At 36.4% G+C, this 19,262-nt stretch overlaps 1 protein-coding gene across 1 annotated transcript in view; it reads right to left on the reverse strand.

Moving 5' to 3' along the window:
• The window catches only part of RIMS1 (regulating synaptic membrane exocytosis 1), a 502,863-nt gene that overhangs the window by 420,001 nt on the left and 63,600 nt on the right, over positions 1–19,262 (reverse strand). Inside the window, exon 2 of the mRNA XM_011957025.1 lies at positions 1,237–1,317. Coding sequence (XP_011812415.1) covers positions 1,237–1,317 — 81 coding nt within the window. The remainder of the gene's footprint in view (positions 1–1,236; positions 1,318–19,262) is intronic.

Genomic DNA, 19,262 nt, shown 5'->3' on the forward strand with positions numbered 1-19,262 from the left:
TTTATATACAGTCAGAATATCTATAGAAAAAAGAAAAATGACAACATCACTTAAAGTACTTCTTCTAAGTTTGTACTTTTTAAAATGTAATTATCAATCATTTTTACTATTGCTAATTCAAAACTGTTTTTATTCCTTGGAAAATACTGATTAAATGTAGAAGATGATATTCAAGGATACTTATTGGGGTAAAACTTATAACACCTATTAAACCTCCTGAAATTTACCACATTTCACATCCTAAAACACAAATAATTTTAAATGATATGTTACTGTATGTAATATACAAAATAAAGGCATTTCAGTGACCAAATTAAGGGTAAAGCAGGGAGTAGAGAAAAAATCAAATCAGTCAACTCTGAGTTTCAAATGTCTTTGAAACTCTTTTGGTTGGTCATTTAACTAATCATTAGGATCTACACTTAAGAATTCAATAATAAAATTGAAACTAGATGGACAGTCCACTTTTGTTTTTGTTTTTGTTTTGAGACAGGCTCTCACTCTGTCGCCCAGGCTGGAGTGCAGTGGCACGATCTCAGCTTACTGCAATCTCCACCTCACAGGTTCAGATGATTCTCCTGCCTCAGCCTCCCAAGTAGCTGAGATTATAGATGGCCACCATCACGCCCAGCTAATTTTTGTGTTTTTAGTACAGATGGGGTTTCACCATGTTGGCCAGGCTGGTCCCAAACTCCACACCTCAGGTGATCCACCCACCTTGGCCTCCCAAAGTGCTGGGATTACAGGCATGAGCCACTGCGCCCAGCTGACAATCCACTTTTAAAAATTGTCAGTTACCTTTAAATAATATATCTTAAAGGTTAGATAATGGACTACCTATGCATTTCCCTTAAACACACTAGCCCCCACTTGGCAGCCTGTCTGTACCTTGCCTCCCTACTTCCCTGAGGTATTATGTTCCAGCTCATACGCATTCCAAATCTAAAACAATCAAACAAACAAACAAGAAAAGAACTGCTGTCACTTTAGAGCCCTAAGAAAACTGTCCCTTTCCTCCAACTAGTTTGATCCTTTCAATATGGTATTAGAAACATCACTTAATACAAATATTAAATCCAGAGCTCAGCTAATTGCATCTAATTCAACAGTAGCCTTTTTATTACATATACAAGAGCAGCCACAGTATCTACTCTCACATGCAAAGTGAATAAATCTGTAACCATGATCTGCGTAAGAGACGACATTTTCAGTCAATAAAACCAATGCCATACTCACGGTGAAGGTTGGTGGGGCTGGTTTTCAGCATTTCTTGGTGTTTTGCAGGCAGCAGGCTTCGCCATGTCCCTGACAACACACCTGGGGCGCATGATAGACAGCACAACGCACTATTAATTATAAAAAGGGTAGAACATATCTAGAAATTAAACACGGTACTGAAAAATAATCTAAGGGAAAGTCTTTGCAAGCCCCTTCAACATTAACCTTGGGGCCCCAGCAAAGCCTTTGGAGTTGGAAATCTTTGACACAGGCTTCCAAAAGCTCGTATACCCAAATAAAATCTGTGCTAGCCTCTGTATTTGACTTTCCTTTTAGCATCAATAACATGATTGTCAGCAGCTTTTCCCATAGCAGAAAAGCTACTGAAAGCTTTGGCGTGACCATATGAAGACGTCTGAAAGCTTAAAAATAGGAACAGCTGTTGCGTTGATATGTTAAATTTTGAGCAGGATATTCTGTGGCTTTTGCTATTTTACTAAAAAATACAGACTTTTGTTTCACACCATCAATCACCACACAGGTCTTTGTGCAAAAAGATCTGAGAGGCCTCAAGGCATCCCCCTTGTTCAAAATTTCCTCATGCTAAGAGGGAGGAAGAGATCAAAGACAAGGTTCATATATAAAGTGTGTGTGTGTGTGTGTATGTGTGTGTAAAATAAGAAAGGATACTCCAAAATGTGAAAAAAAGTAATTAAATGTCTTTGTGCCATAAGTCATCCATCACAAAATAAATGTAGATGGTAGACAATATAACAAAGCTCCAAAGGGCAGCAGGAAGAGATATTCCTACTTTCATGTAAACAGGGCTTACAGAGTACTGGTGACATTTATTGGCAGAAATCAGAAAACACCTCCCTCTGAGGATGAACATGGATGGCTCAGATATTCCTTCTCCTCAAAAGCTTTAAAATAAACATGGCTTTGAATAGAGAAGGCTTGGTTATAAAACTTAGACCTCACATCTTAGTCTTTGCTAAATGGAATGCCCCTTAGGATCCAGAAGGCTTCAAATATGAATCTGGTTCTTAAGAGCTTTCATGGAGGCTTCTTGGAGATTTGACTACCCTGCTCATATTTAAGGCCAGTCATGTTATTCCAGAAGTGGATCGCTGGTGAAGCAGTGGTAGATAAACTCTTTTCCCAGAGCTTAAAGCTGCATGGCAAATTTCTCCACTTCTGAAAGAAATGATACAGGAAAACATGGACACAACGCACAGAAACGTGCACACACACACTGCTCATTCCAAACAAGGTCAGTAAGACTTCCAAATCAATATGTAACGTGACAAGAAAAGAAAACGGTGCCATTTCAAAGCCTCAACACACCTTCCCTTTGGGATAAAAATTTTAAAAAGTGGTGTTCATCAAGAGTTGATGCTAAACTTTTAATGAATTGGTCAAGAGATGTGAGTCAACGACATCCACAGGAACCACAAAGCCTTGTGTTCTTTCCCCAGTGTCATGAAAGAAGGCCAATCATGCATCAGCCTTTAAAACATTCAGGAAGGCAGTTGCTAGGGAAGTGTAATGTCCTAGGATTTCTGAGCTCTGAAATTTTAATCAAACTTACACAAGCTAAAAAGTCCAGCAAGTTAAACTTTAGAGCATTTGAAAATCTTTAGCAATTCTCACATACGCATTGTTTTTTTGTTTTTTTTGAGACGGAGTCTCGCTCTAGGCTGGAGTGCAGCGGCGTGATCTCCACTCACTGCAAACTCCGCCTCCCGGGTTCCGCGTCATTCTCCTGCCTCAGCCTCCTCAGTAGGTGGGACTACAGGCGCGCACCACCATGCCTGGTTAATTTTTTGTATTTTTAGTAGAGATGATGTTTCACTGTGCTAGCCAGGATGTCTCGGTCTCCTGACCTCGTGATCCACCGGCCTCGGCCTCCCAAAGTGCTGGGATTACAGGCGGGAGTCACCGCGCCCGGCCGCAGCGTTTTTAATCTACACGCACTGATTTGTGAAAATATCTGAAATATCACCAACTTGGAAAAATGCTAAAGAATTAAATCTATGAGAAATCTTAATTCATCTCTTTTTTTCCCCTCAAGTCATAGGTATTCAGACAAAGCTTTCAAAGAAAACAAATCTACTACTTAATAGTTTTTTTAAAATATGTGCTGAAGTATTATTTTCTAACAAATATAAGGTATTAAGCAACCCTAAAGGTAGGTTTGTAAGCAAACTTTTTTTTTTTTTCTGACCAAAAGGCCCTATCTGCTGGGCGTGGTGGCTCACGCCTGTAATACATCACTTTGGAAGGTTAAGGCCAGTGGATCAGTTGAGGTCAGGAGTTTGAGACCAGGCTGGCCAACATGGTGAAACCCCATCTTTACTAAAAAAATACAAAATTTAGCTGGGTGTGTGGTGCATGCCTGCAGTCCCAGCTACTCAGAAGGCAGCGGCAGGAGAACTGCTTGAACCCGAGAGGCAGAGGTTGCAATGAGCTGAGATCGTGCCACTGCACTCCAGTCTGGGCTACACAGCCAGACTCCATCTCAAACAAAAAAATAAAATAAAATAACAATTTAAAAAGGGCCCTATCTTTGTAAGAAAATTCTTGTCTAATTTCAAGTCCCAGTGGTTTTGGTTTAAAATTACAAGTTGATATACTGTTTCTGTCTATGTATGTTATAGAATCTTTCTGATAAAAATTTCATTCAATGTTTTGAACTTTAAAGTTTTATTGAATAATAAAAATAAACACATTAGTATTCAAAAGCAACATATTTAGAATTAATTTGAATAAAACAGGAAAACACCACATTTTCCATAATAGGATATATCCTGGCCACAGGACAAATATTCAAGACTAGAGCAAAGCACCTAGCTACTGAATCTGTGTTTTAAAGGGAGGAAACTAATTGTTTCAGGTTGCTAATTATTTACCCAATTTCGGGGGCTTCTAAATCATAGCAATAGATATTCCTGCATTTTCTAATTTGACTTTTTTTTTAGCTGAAATTTTTTCTAGATATAAGAAAGAAAAGGAAGAAAGTACCCTACACTCAGAGTAAGACACATCAGAAGTATACTCACAAGATTTTTGCTTGTGTAGGTTACCATTTCTTTAAAATTATAATTAAATTGCACCAGTTTGGAGGGATAAAACCTTAACAGTTTTGACAATTGTAACATATGGAAACTGTGTAACCTCAGCAATTTCCACTATCTCCTATGCATTAGACTCGGTATAATAATATAAACCCCCCATACTTTAAGAAACACAACAATGATATTTCAGTATGTTGCAGCTTTTAAGGTGTTTGTCTCGGTGTGTAACTCACTCCTTCAGCCAGACATAAGGAGACCACAAACGCTGCCACAACTCTGACTTCCCAGAATTACCACGGATGGAGGGATTAGGAATTCAAAGGGTTTGACCTCTTACTCTTCGCAAAGTCTTTAATGACTCAGTTTTATCAGATTGGGGCTCTTCCACAGTCTTCTAACTGAATGTGAGCATTCCCTCATCACTGAAGCATCACTGAAGATTTATGCAAATAAGACATTCTGCAACCGCCTCAGGGGAATGCTCCTCCTGACTCCACCCTCAGCGCTGCTGGGTTTTATGAATGGCTGCAATCAATGCGATGAATGGTTGCCAACTGCCCACTCAGCCACTTCCACTCTTCAGTGCACGTACACACGGGAGAGACTAACATTGCCACAAGCCTGCAGATGAAGCTATGGCAAGGCTTTCATCTCTCCAAACAGGAACTAAATGTGCTTTCAGATACTTAGAGTATGTGAATTAAAAATTCTAAATGCCTTCAAGAAACACAATTTACATAATTACCTTCTCTCTTTTGACTTTCCATTTTGGTGCCTGCAATCACTACCCTCTACCCTCCCTCCCAAAAAAACACCACTATTTTATGTTAAGCTTTATCTGAATTTGAACTTTAAATGGTTTTCTCTTTCATGACTAATGTCAGGAAACTAGTTACTGTGCAGGAAGCGGCCCAATAGTAGACTATAGCACGTTTACATTTCTGTTCTCAATGTTATGGTTTTTGAATTTTCCTATAATAAATGGAGACAATTATCTCCAAACAGTGTTGGGGAAATACATTTGTTTGTGTCTACTTCCCAAGTGTTATTTTAGTAGTCCACATTGGTCCTAAGAGACCTTAGGAGCAGTTAAGATAATGTAAGATTGACAAAATGAAATGTTTTTCAAATATACAATTTTCTGATTTGCTGATCACTGATTAAAAGTACCTAGAAACAGACAAGAAGAGACTTCAGGGACTCTGTAGCCGGCCACCTTTCCTTCTACACTCCCCATTCAGTGCTTCATGCCATTCATCAACATGACATTAACCATAAAGTACCCCAAATCCATGCAAAATTCCTGTTTCCTGCCTGATTCTCTCTTCTTAGCTCCAGTCAGACATCTAACTGCCTCCTGACATTTTTACTTGGGTATTTAATAGACCTCTCAAAATCAGCATTTCCAAAATGGAACTTTTCATCTTTTTTTCCCCCAAACTTGATCCTCCAGCAGCCATCTCCACCTTGGCTGATCATAACTACGTTTCTCCAGCTGTTCAGGTGAAAAACTTTAGACTTGATTTCTTGTTTTCGCTCACATCCTGTGTCCTATCTACCAGACTGGATGTATTTTCTAAATTTGTGCAGAATTTGACCACTTATCAACCCCTCCACTATTGTCACCCTGTCCTGAGCCAATATTGTCTTTCATTTGAATTCTCATCATAGATTTTTAACTGGTCACCCAGCATTTACTATTGTTCTTCTCCTGGAGTCTATTCTCAACACAACAGCCAAAGTGATTCTTTTGAAATATAAATTAGGTACTGCCACCTTTACCCAGTAGTTCCCTATTTTACTCACAAGGAAGTGCCTGAGTCCTTAGGATAGCATCAGAACTCCCAGCACTACTCCCTGCATCTACCTTTCCTGCCTTGAGATTTCTGCACCAACCTTTCCTTCTGTCTGGATAGCTCTTCCCAATACTGGTATGACTAAACCCCTCACTTCTTTAAAGTCTTTGCTCAGTTGTCAAGTTTTTGATGGTTCCTACTCTAATTATCCTACTTACTACTACAATCTGCTCCCCTCACCACATCCAAGTATTTCCATGCACGCTTCATGTTGCTCTACTACTTTCTGAGATGTACTGTCTCCTACTGCTGAAATATGAACTTCTCAAGATCAGAGATCTTTTTCTGTTTGGATCACTGACATATGACAAGAGCCTAGAACAGTGTCTTACATGTGATAGCAACTCACCACATATTTGTACAATGAATAAAGAAGATACAAAGAATGAAAATCTATGGATTTCAATCTTGAGTAACTAATTTAATATGGTAAAATACAGTGATTTAAAACAGAGTCTAGGTAATAGTTTTTGTCATAGCAAGTTTCTATACAATATTTATAAAATATAAATGACCAACAAGTTTTATGATTTGACTAACTTCACTAAATTTGTGTTCATATGGTTTGAGTATGGTTCACTCTCTTTCTGAACAAGAAAAAGAGTATTTCATAGAATATGACTTATGTAATGGAAAGGACTCTTTAATATACAATTACTGCTTTGAACCAGTGAAATACTATTTAACATCTGGTGTACCAATATTTTATCAAATAAAACACTAACGTAATTATATATGGGGAAATTTCTTAATAGTAAAGAGAGAAAATTCATCCTTTTTTTCTGATTTTTTCTGAAGAGGGTAGGAAAATAAGAAGAACTTCTGTTTATTTGATACCTATCATGTACCAAAATACCCACAGCATATCTCACGTATTCTTCATACCACCCTGCCGGGGGATATGATTCTCCTACTTGGCTGATGAAGAAACTACGGATCTAAGAGGTTGAATTATTTTTCCAATGATAAATGGCAAATGTTGATACCGTAAGAAGTCAGGATTTTAATCAAGGTTGGTTTGGTATTAAAACTAACATGCTTTCCACCATTCCAGGCAGCCATCTGTCTTTAATACTTAAAAGATGAATGGAAACTGATAAACATCAACTATGAAGTTACAGAGTCCAGCATCCTCAGACATGTTTTGATATCATTGATTTCCTGATATAGGTATATTTCTGAAAGTATTCAAATCATCCTACATAATTCAGTGTCCTTTAAACATTATTCTAGTATTACCAGATCATATTCATGAAATATTACATAACAGCAGAACAATGGTGACATCAGAATATTGAGCTGGCTAAACTAGAAGGGTAAAGTGACCTTAAGATCAATGGCAAAACTGAAACACTGCAAAATGTGAAATTCAAGACAAATTATCTGGTACATAGAGAAAGGGTTTCTATAATAAAAAAAAAAAATAAAGAAAGGTGAAAAGACAAAAGATTCATTTGCAAGACAAGTAGAATGCAATTGATGAAAATATCTTCAAATATATATTTTAAAGAAGGTCTTTAAAAGTGACCTCATTTCCATTCACAAATCCTAAAAGAGGAAAAGCTGAAGAATATTATTTTAAAACTCATTTTATATAGAAATGTGTATATTCATGTCAATTATCAGTGAACAAATGAGCACGATGACTGTTACCCATAAGATGAAGATGGAACAGTGAAAATTCTACACCAGAAGGGAAAAGTGAATGTTGACATTTCAAAAAGCTAGATATACTAATCGCAAGCCATCAGGTCCTGTTACACCACCAGTGTGCATTCAGGGAAGATTCAGGAGTTTATGAATAGTTTTTACTTTCAAAAGGTATGGAAGATAGGTGAAGTAGGTTCCTAATTATAAGACAAGAGAAACCAGCTGGCCATTTTTCACAGTTAGTGATGAGAAATGTTGACCTTCCCCTGAAGAGACCAGGAAATTATTCACAAAACAATATGAAAAGGCTAGGATTCTAAAATAAAGGTGATAACAAACTAAAGATTCACTACAGAGATTAATGGGAGATTTTAAGTTTTGGAAATCAAATTTTTCAAAGACTGATAAGAAAAGACAATAATAGGTACGAAGTCAAGTCTCTGGTCTTCTTAATCATTGAAATCCACCCCGTTATAATCCTTTAGATCTCCAGAATACAAACAGGCTTGATTCTATAAGTTTCTCATATTGTTTCCAATATTTTGGCAACATGTCCCACTAACCTCTTTTTACTCAAGCTATTATTTTCTATTAACACAATCAGTTTATTTCTCCATCCAGCAATTCTTAAAATGTTATACTTACTTTACTTACTTATGGATTTACATCTGCTACCAATTCCCTACATATTCATTCTCCTATTTGTTTTTTTTTTCTACTTACTAACCTGCATTCATTCTCCAAAAACCATGTGCTGCCTGCAAATCCAACATAACTGTAGAAAAACTTAGAACGCCAGAAATTTCCTGCCACTAAACCTGCAAAGGAAACAGAACAAAACAAAATCTATCCACCGAGAAGTAAGGAATTTCCAGAAGAGGAAGCAATAGTCAGTGTATCAGAAGGAGGTATCAAATAAGATGAGGTCTGAAATCATGCTTTGAACTCTCCAGAAGGAGAAAGAGGTGAAGCTCAAGTGGAACTGCAGTGGGCTGAGAAGTAGGTTGATGTGAAAATAAAGAGAGAATGAAGATAATTGCTACAAGCATAGATGAAAGCCAAACTGAAGAAAGAGGGTATAATGAAGGGAAGATGGTCTTTTTTTACTTACGGGTATAATTCTAGGTAAGTAATTACCCATGGGAAAGGGAGAAGTTAAAGATACAGAAAGAGAAGAGAGAAGGGGAAGTGGAAGCAAGTGGTAGGGTGAGGAAGGGGAAAAGGGAGAGAAGAAGAGAAGAGTTTAGTGAGGAAACAAAGTTGCTGAGGAGGTAAACAGGGATTACATGAAATAAACACATAGGGAATTATTTCTCAAAATGTCACCTTTCATTTGACCATAATGGCCATCTCCATTTTCTCCCAGAAAGATCCATGCAGGACAATGCTGCATTAGATTCATTTTGGAAAGGTTTAGAGAATGAAAATTATTTCTCTATCCCTTCACGTATTTCCAACTCAGTTCCTAGAGGCAGAAACTTTGGCTCGATACTTCTTTCCCACTTGTATCTGTACTAGAGGTGGGGAAGAGGGGAGACATCTGAGAGGACTCTCTCTTCCCACCTATCATTCACTAATAGTTATGCTTTCACTATTTAGTGGGGTCACTATGTCTTCTGCAGGAAGAAATTGGCAATTTCCTCTTTGGCTTGTTGGATGTAAAAAAAAATTTTTGTTTTCACTTTTTCTTGAGTACTCAGCTTCTCTACAGGAAGCACTGTTGGGCAGGCCTGGGTGGGGCAGACTCTGCCAGGCTTCTAACTCTAGCTAACTCTCTTTTTTTCTTTCTCACTAACCCATGTCTACTTCAATATTTAGGTAAACACATCTGAAGCCTGCTTAGAAGGGTTAGTCTTTTAGATTTAGAGTGAGTTTTTTTAAAAAAAGAAAACTAATTTGGGAATGACAATCTGCAGTAATTAGAGAGGACATGAGAAAAACTACAAGGACGTCTAATATCTCCAGCAAGGTAGGAAACATAATCTGGATCCATAGATTCAGCCTGTTTTGTTCCATGACCCATGACAGAATGTGCTTCTGTGTGAAACATCATCATGGGCTTCAGTTGTATAAACAAAAGTCCCAGTCATTTTCCTTTCCACTAAAGAAAACATATCGATCAAAAAGTAAGAATGACAGTATTACAGGAATAATCTTCGAACTGACATAGGTTATCTTAAAGATGAAATTGTTCGTAGCTTTTAGTATTTCCATTTCTACTAGTAAAGAATTCCAACATCCCTCACAGCTAATTTATGTCTTACAGCCCAGTTGAAAACCACTAGTCTCACCTGCTGGCTTTGTCCCAAGCCAGGCTGTGTGTAGTCTTTCCATCATAAGAAACAATCACTAACTTCATTGAGAGAGAGGTGAGAGACTGTTCAGTAGGCAGTAAGATCAACTTAAACAGGTATATTAACTTTCTCAAAGACAGGCAAATAACTAAAAATGGTCTTAATTAACTTGAAAAATCACTTCAGCAAAACAAGATGAATGTCAAGAAATGTAAACCTATTTAGATATGAAAAGCAAATAACAAGAAGACAGGAAAACAACAGTTAATAACACCAGCTAAGATTTCTGGCACCTAAAGTGGGCCTGGAACCATGCTCCAAATCCCACATGCTTTTGGTCATGTCACATAGTCACATATCATATATTATCACTGGTGCTTTGTGAGTTAAAAAAAGGGTAATGCCACCCAAATTACAAAATTTATTTGTGAAATACCATAGTTTCTTCTTAGAAGCACAGTTCATCATTTCAAAATTACCTGATATCTGTGAAGTATTTTGTATTGAGCAAATAAATTATTTCATTGTCACTCAAGCTGTAGTAGGAGCCACAAAATTACAATAGAATATTTCGAGTTGCAAGTATTAGTCTTTAATTCACATCCCGTTGCCTACTGCAATGTTGTAAAAGAGCAAGAGATAGTTATCAGATAATGGTTGTCCACACTTTAAATGTTCAGGATAAAAAAAATGAAATTTGGTAGCAGAGGGGGAAATTGATGCCATTTGTAAGGATAATTGCCAGAGCTATTTTACAACTAAGAGTTTTCTGTTTTCTATTTGTATCACAAAACCACAGCTCTTTGAATAATGTTTTTTAGGTACTTCTATGTATCTAAGTATGTCTTTTCTCCACAAAGCATTAATTTTCTTCCCTCATCTGGGAGCCCAATAGCTAAATACATATCTACTGAGAGGTCCCACAATGGTTCTTCCTTGGTGGGATTTAAGTGGATTTTAAATAGCTAAAATAAAATGGGAAAATGAAACTTGGAAAAGTATTAATGAACCATTTCAGGCACTACTTTCAATTAATTGTAACTATTTTTTCAACTGATTCACCTGCCTACAAAGTTAGAGAAAACTGGAGCCAATTAGATATGAAAATGTGTTACTACATGGGCTTTTACTTTTGGAAAAATATTTAAGTGCCATATGAGAAATATACACCTTTCGTTTTCTATTGTGAATGAATATTTCTTTATTTTGTCAAGAGGTCATGGTTCTCTTTTTCCTAAAATATTACAAAAAAAAAAAAAAAGGAAACCAAATCAATTTGACACTTACATGGCAACTTTAATACTGGAATATGATTGCTTCTTTCTCTGTCTTTTGCGTGTAGAGTAAGAAAAGCAAATAAATCTTGTAAATAACTTTTTAATCCCCTTCATCCAAACTGATGGACATATGAACAAACATTTAGGAAAATATGGATGAATAGTACGGCATTTGAAAAGTTCATCTAGCAAATAGGATTTCTTACTCCTCACTGACAAAGGTGAACATGCTCCAAGACATCTGCTTTCCTCCTTGACCTGATAGGGCTGTCATTTTTGTGGCCTCACCTGAGCTAATTATTCCTGAATTGTCATTTCAAGACTTCACCTCCCATTACCTGTCATGTATTAAATCTGTATCTACCAAAAATTCATAATTCCTAATATAGTTTATTACCTAAGTCAGATAAATCTACGTCACATTTTTAGAACATCATTTTGTCACTTTGATCTCCCTTCCATATTCTACTTTTTTTAGCTCAAATTACCTGACCCCTTCTCCCATTCCTTTAATTTTTAGTCCTTTCAAAACTCAAATGTAATGAACTCCAGAAATAAGTTCAGGCTATGTACTCTCATTTATCCACCACCAACTTCTTCAGGAAACATGCGTTCTTATATAAGCATAAGAGAATTTGTTTAATAGCAACAGTCCAACTACTGGGAAAACATTCAAGAAATGTCTACATTGGAAATACATGAAATGCTAGTGTGCTCCACAGCTTCACTGGGAAACCCTGATGATTATGACATTGAATCTTTACATAGTGATTGAATGTAATCAATGAACTAATACAGGAAACCTGCTCTGTGCCGGGTACCATGACAAATGTTATGATCACCAACCAAAAACAAGTCATTCTATTCATCAATAGTGGCAATAATAATAACTTACATTTATTGAGCACTTATGATAGGGACTTGTTTAAGCTCTTTGTATGCATTAACTCATTTGTTCCTCACAGCAACTCTATGTGATAAGCAGGTTAAATAACAACATCTTGATAAAGCCTTTACACAGCATTAGATTCACAAGCTGAACTCTTACTTTATTACTAAACCATTTTATTTCCTTGAAGTTGCTTAAATTAATTTTTAATTAAAATGTAATTACATCCAAATATAGATAAAAATAACAAGATCAAGCATAGGAATCTTGAATTAATAATATAATAAAGGCTGACTCTTTTTACCCTAAAATGTTAAATATAAAATATATTTATTTTATATAATAAAATTTTAGTTTATTATACTTTTAATATGTATATACACTGTCATGTCATTTAGTGTTCTTGAGGGTTGTAAAATAATTTTAATTATATTATCACGTATAACTAATATTCACCTTGCTCTTCAGTGTCACTTCCAGAGTTCTAATTAACCCTGGCATTTACTTTACATATACTTATTTATAGATTCATGTATATAGAAAAACATCAGAGTGTTTCAAACTCTAAGACTGAAATCTGTCACCACTTTTGTCAAAGCCATTAACTTGTTCGTTAGCATTCATGCTTCTACTGTAGGCAAACCTAAAACTACAGAGAATTCATCAGCCTTGGAATATCTAACTCTAATGTTAAAAATTCCTTACTATTGGAATATTATTTTTAAAATGCTTACTGAAATCTGCCTTTATGTAACTTTCATACATCACTCCTATAACTTTGCTCTTGAAAAGCTGCATAGAGTAAATTTGTTGCTTTTCTAAAAGAACATCTCTGCATATATTTAAATTTAGTGGTCCTGTTTTCCCTTTATCCTCTCTTCACTTCTGTTTTTCACCAGTCCATCAACTATCTCTCACTAAGCATATATTCCAGAGACCTAACTACTCTAGAGAAGTTTTTGGTTAATAACTTTCTTAAAAGTTGACTCCCTTTGTTGTGCAATATTTTTACTCTAGGTCCGATACAAACGCAGATTTTACAACCCTCTCTAATAACCAGGCCATATGAAAAGACCAACTGACAGAAATGAAATTCAGGGCAAATTATTTATGAATGGCTTCCAAACCTGGCTATCCATCAGAAATATCTAAAGAAGCTTTTAAAGGGAAGACTTCTTTGGGTCCCAGCTTGGACCTACAGAGCTGGGATTTGGGCTCAGAAATTTTCACATTATTAGCTCTCCTGGGTGACTCTAGTGTGTTCAGGCAGGTGTTTGGGAACTGCTGTTGAAGAATGAGCCATTCATTCACTCAACTAGATGAAATGAGTCCTTTCCTTAGAGGAAGCTAAACCACAAGAGGACTCCATAACTTGGACCACATTATCATAGTCCGTCATAAAAGAGCTTTCCCTGAACTGCATTTTAATGTTATGCCTTCAGCTTTTATGAGAGGTCGATACAAGAAATAGCTGCATGAAGTCGGTTTCTGTCTTTACTGTAAAATAGTGGTGAAGTCGCTATTACATCAGTTTGGTTCCATTCTAATAAACTCCACATTATTATTTTTCAAAATCTAACACCAAGACAAATGATATTCTTCTTAGATTGCAAATGTTTATCATGATTTGTTTTGGTTGGGGATCAAAGGAAGCTCAGAGCAAAACTTAAAGTTTACTATAATAACTCTGTTTACATAGCAAACATGTTTATAATATCAATTTTTTCTTGGCTGTAAGTTTCAATTTATATTATATTAATGCCTTATGTGAAATCCTGTCGAGAGAAGAAAAATAGAATTGTGGAAAGAAAGAGAGAAAGAAAGAGAAAGATTAAAATCTAACAATACAACAATCTTAAAATCCTAAAGTACTTCTGTATTTCCTAAATTAGATATGTGGGAAAATTTAATCCTTGCAGTAAGAAGACTACATATATCATGCTAATAGTAGAGTGGAAATATTACAAATTAAACATTTTTACTGTTCATACATACATTTCATATATGTATTTTTTTAGGTAAATAACTATATCTTCTTTTACCTATAGAGAAATTGTCTCTAAAACTACATAATTACCTTATTGAAAAACTTTTCTGCCTTTTCCTCTTACAGTAACAAATTAGCCAATTAAAACATTGGCAAGAAACAGTAAATGTGACACTGTCTTTATCAATTCAAATCACCCATAGTTTGCTGCTATGTAACTCAAAATAACCCCCTTACTTTAGAAGTAATATTTTAGTTTTGACACAAAGTACTGAAGAATTACTGATCTTTCCTTAACAGTAAAAATTTAAATACTAAACTTTACCAGAATCCTAATAATTTTCCCCAAAAGACACTATTAAAATTATAAATATGCACTCCTAGACACAGAGGAAATATTTGCATTACGTATCTTAAGTATAAATTATTTATAATTAGGTACCTATGTACATACACATATACATTACATATATGTACATAGATAGGACTTGAATCCAGAATACATAAAGAATTACTATAAATCAAAAACAAAGCAACCTATCTTATGACTTGGGAATTGATTTCTCAATATTTACCCAAGAGAAATAAAAATATAGGTCTACAAAATGATTTGTACCAGAATGTTCATAGATTGAGCATGAGCCTGTAATCCCAGCACTTTGGGAGGCTGAGATGGGAGGATCACCTGAGGTCAGGAGTTCAAGACCAGCCTGGCCAACATGGTGAAACCCCATTTCTACTAAAAATACAAGTTAGCCAAGCATGGTGGCTGGTGCCTGTAAACCCAGCTACTCAGGAGGCTGAGGCAGGAGAATTACTTGAACCTGGGAGGCAGAGGTTGCAGTGAGCTGAGATCACGCCACTGCACTCCAGCCTGGGTGACACAACGAGACTCTGTCTCACACACACAAAAAAGAAAGTCCATAGAATGTTCATAGCAGTCTTATTCATAGTAGCTTAAAATTAGTGATAATCCAGGTGTCCATCAATAGAATAACTAACTGAAAAAAAACATGGCATATTCATGGAATAAAATATATTTTAACATATGCAATGATATGGATGTATTTCAAATACTTTTAGCGCAAAGAAGCCAGACACAAAAGTTCTTACTATATAATTCAATTTTTATAAAGTCTAAGAATAGGCAAAAAGTAATCAATGATGACAAGAATCAGAAAGTAGTTGCCTCTAGGTGTGTGTGCATGCGTGTGTGTGTGTGCGTGCACACTGAGAGGTGGTATTGTGATGTTTTATAGCTTGGTTTGGATTGTGGTAACACAGTTCATACAAATGTGAACACTAATCAGACTAGGCACTTCAGATCTGTGCATTGTATTTTATAAGTTATATTTCAATAAAAAAGTAAAAAATAAAACACAAAAATTACTAAGAGACTCGAAAAAGTCAAAATTCTACTAATTTAAGTATATGTCATCCTTCATGCCAGTAGAATATAATTTAATGTGCTTTGGAAAGCAATCATTCTAATAAACAACTATGGAAGTCAAATAATTAATATACTTTTTCAAAGAAAATAATTTACTTCTTTATACCATGTTGGAATCAGAAGGATAAATGTAAATATAGTTAAAGCTAAGAAATAGGTTTATGTAGGAAAATTTTGCATCAAGACGAACTGTTTCATATACATGAAAATCTTAAAGGAGCTTTAAAGCAGAGTTCAGGAAAAGTCCTGGTACTGTATGCTAAAAAGCATTACCTGTTATGTAGATTATTTGAAAGGCAAATTTGCATTCAACATTTCTCAAAAAATATTACTTAAGATTATATTAACATTTATTGCTGGGAAAATCCTAAAATTGATATTTTGAAAGGTTTTATCTACATTATTTTATGTAGAACCAAAATAAGTCTTATATCATATATCTTATGGTAAGGAAAAGGACATTTATTTTCTAACAAATCCTGGGCATTAGCTGCAGTTTCTAACAGCAACATCTCATACCAAAGGCTTTAAAAATTATTTTAATTAAAAACATACCTAAAAAGGCAAAAAAAAAAAAAACCATGAAAGTCTCATCTACTCCTTCTGCTTTAAAAATTAGATAAATAAGTGGAAATTGTCCATCACTATGTTCTAACCCTCTTTAACTCTTCTATAGGCATAGATAGTTTAAAACTCTAAAGGCAAAAAGCAACACTCCTTTAAATCAGTCTCTTTGGCTGGGGAGAAGCATGAAAATCGTCTCAGAGCTGTAATTCTCATGTACTTATTAGAGCTGCTGCAACTCAGTGGTCGCAACAGAAGAGCAGGTGCATTTGCTTTGGCTTTCTTCCTCATTGAAAACTCAGTCCTAAGTGGTTTGAGAATCCTGGAGAGTCAGCTGGAAGTCACTAAATTAAGCTATTTCAATGTACTGTTATTCTAATAGGTAAGTATGTTTTTATATTTAGGAAAGAAACTAATTCTGAAAGGGAACAGTACAGTGGTAATGGGAGGATATGAAATAATGGAAAAATAATGAGAAATAAGTCAGAATGTTAACATGCTTTCAAAAACAATTTACATCAATGGATCTACTTCTCTACTCTTAACGCCTTTTCCCCCTCTGTTTCAAGTATTGTTCAAAAATACTCATTTTTACCTCCACCCCACTGTCCCACTTCTTTGTTACCAAGTTTAGCTATGCCATTTGCTTTAACCTCACAGTAGCCAAGGTGTATTTATTTCCTGCCATGTGAACTGGGCCCTGCCATGTGAACTGGGCCTTGCCAACGTGACTTGCCTTAGACAATGGGATGTTAGCAAATAACACAAGAAAGGGCTTAAGATGTGCTCCTTGACCAGGTGAGGTGGCTCACACCTGTAATTCCAGAACTTTGGGAAGTTAACGTAGGTGGATGGCTTGAGGTCAGGAGTTCAAGACCAGCCTGGCTACATACGGAAAACCAGTCTCTACTAAAAATACAAAACATTAGCTGGGTGTGGTGGCATGCATCTGTTAATTACAGCTCCTTTGGGAGGCTGAGGAAGGATAATCCCTTGAACCCAGGAGGCAAAGGTTGAAGTGAGCTGAGATCACACCACTGCAGTCCAGCCTTAGTGACAAAGTGAGACTCTGTCTCAAAAAATAAAATGAAAAAAAGAAAAAAAGATGTGCTTCTGCATTGGAGCTTGCCTTCTTGACTGCCATTACCATGAGACAAACCTGAAACACACGAAACAAACCTGCGCCCAATCTGCAGCTTGGAGGCCCGGCCTTGCCAAGTCTAGCATAGGTGACTTCTACCCAGCCAACCTGAGGAAGCATGAGTAAGACCAGCTGAGATCAGCAGGGACCCTCCAGCTGTCCCACAGACCACCCAAGAAATAAACACTGTGCCCTGAGATTCATATTTCTCCTCTCTACTCCAGAATCATTACTTAGTCCTGTGGGGATATCCAGCTACACGATTTCAAAAAAGACATTTCCTTCCATTGCAGAAGGTACAAACTTCCTAGCATATTCTCAGGATGCCCCAGGTTCCAGTTTTCCTGGTATTTTGTAGTAGGAACCTGCCCTAGGCCTACCGTCTGAGGAGACACCACCTTCTTCTATCAACTACTTACCTCATTCAATATAGATTCCCAAGGGCCTCACAAATTTCCCGATTTCAGAAGGGAATTTTTAGTAGTATCAATGAGAATGATTACAGTCTCTGTGACAGGACTTCGTTTCATTCATTACTATATCTCTAGTTCCAGGAAATTGTCTGGCACATAATAGGTGCTCAATATATATTTGCTAAACAAATGAAGAAACATACTGGAATTTTTCTTTCAATATAGATAATGACTATATTTAGCAGGTCACTTTGATACATTCACCCAAATAATAGAGTTACTAGAGAATTTTGGCATAGAGTGATGGTGGGAAGTGGGGGCAGTGGGAGGTAAACTGGAGATTCACAAGGCTTTTCCTAGGGTTCCATAAATAATCCAGGTAGGATTCCCACCAACTCCACATAAGAGTACATAACACTGTACATTACACATTGTAAGTCAGGGTCAGGCCTGTCCATGATAGAACTGTCATAGGGCCACCAATCTGGACTCTTAACACTCCATCTGACTTCATTCCATGAGACCTGGGTGAAGAAAGCATGACAACCTCACATCCACATTCAATTGTCCAATTTTCATCTTACTAGGGAGCAGGGATATTGTCTTATAAAGAAAGGCAAGTGTGGTAGGGCAACAGGGCAAGGTGTCAGAAGACTTGAGTTCAAGGCTTGGTTTACCACATGACTGAGTAGAAAATTTTAGGTAAACAGACCAAGCATGGTGGCTCATGCCTATAATCCCAGCACTTTGGGAGACTGAGGCAGGGGATGGCTTGAGCCCAACAGTTCGAGACCAGCCTGGGCAACACAGAAAGACCCTGCCTCTATTTTAAAACAAAAAGAAAAATAGCTGAATGTGGTGGTGTACCACTGTGGTCCTAGCTACTCAGGAGACTGAGGCAGGAGGATCCTTTGAGACCAGAAGGTCAAGGCTGCAGTGAGCCATGACTGCATCACTGCACTCCTGCCTGGGTGACAGAATGGAGACTCCGTCACAAATAAAAAAAAAGAAAAAGAAAAATGAAAAAATGGTCTTTTACCCTACTTGAAATGTTACATTAGAAAGGCATTCCAAAATGTTTGGTTGAATGTAAGAATGCACTTGAGTGAATGTCGTCATTATTAATACAGTGATGCAATGTTGTCAGCATTGGGTGATTCTGAAAACAAGAAAAAGACAAAACAAAACCTCCTGAAATAAAGAGCTAACCAAGTTGAAGTTGATACAAGCCTTAGGCAGAAAAATAATTAAAGAAAACATGTCTTCATTCAACATGTTATCCATCCACCAAAGGAAACATAATCTGAACAGTCCCTCATAGATGAGAAAAGGGGAAAAAAGTTTAAAAACAACATCTTAACCTTCATATGTGCTTATTTTGATTTATCATGTAAGACTGTAAGTCCAATCTTGCAACTGTGAAATGATCATTAGTGTATTTGATTT

Source organism: Colobus angolensis, unplaced genomic scaffold (genome assembly GCF_000951035.1).
Source record: "Colobus angolensis palliatus isolate OR3802 unplaced genomic scaffold, Cang.pa_1.0 Scaffold431, whole genome shotgun sequence".
NCBI classification, from domain to species: Eukaryota; Metazoa; Chordata; class Mammalia; order Primates; family Cercopithecidae; genus Colobus; species Colobus angolensis.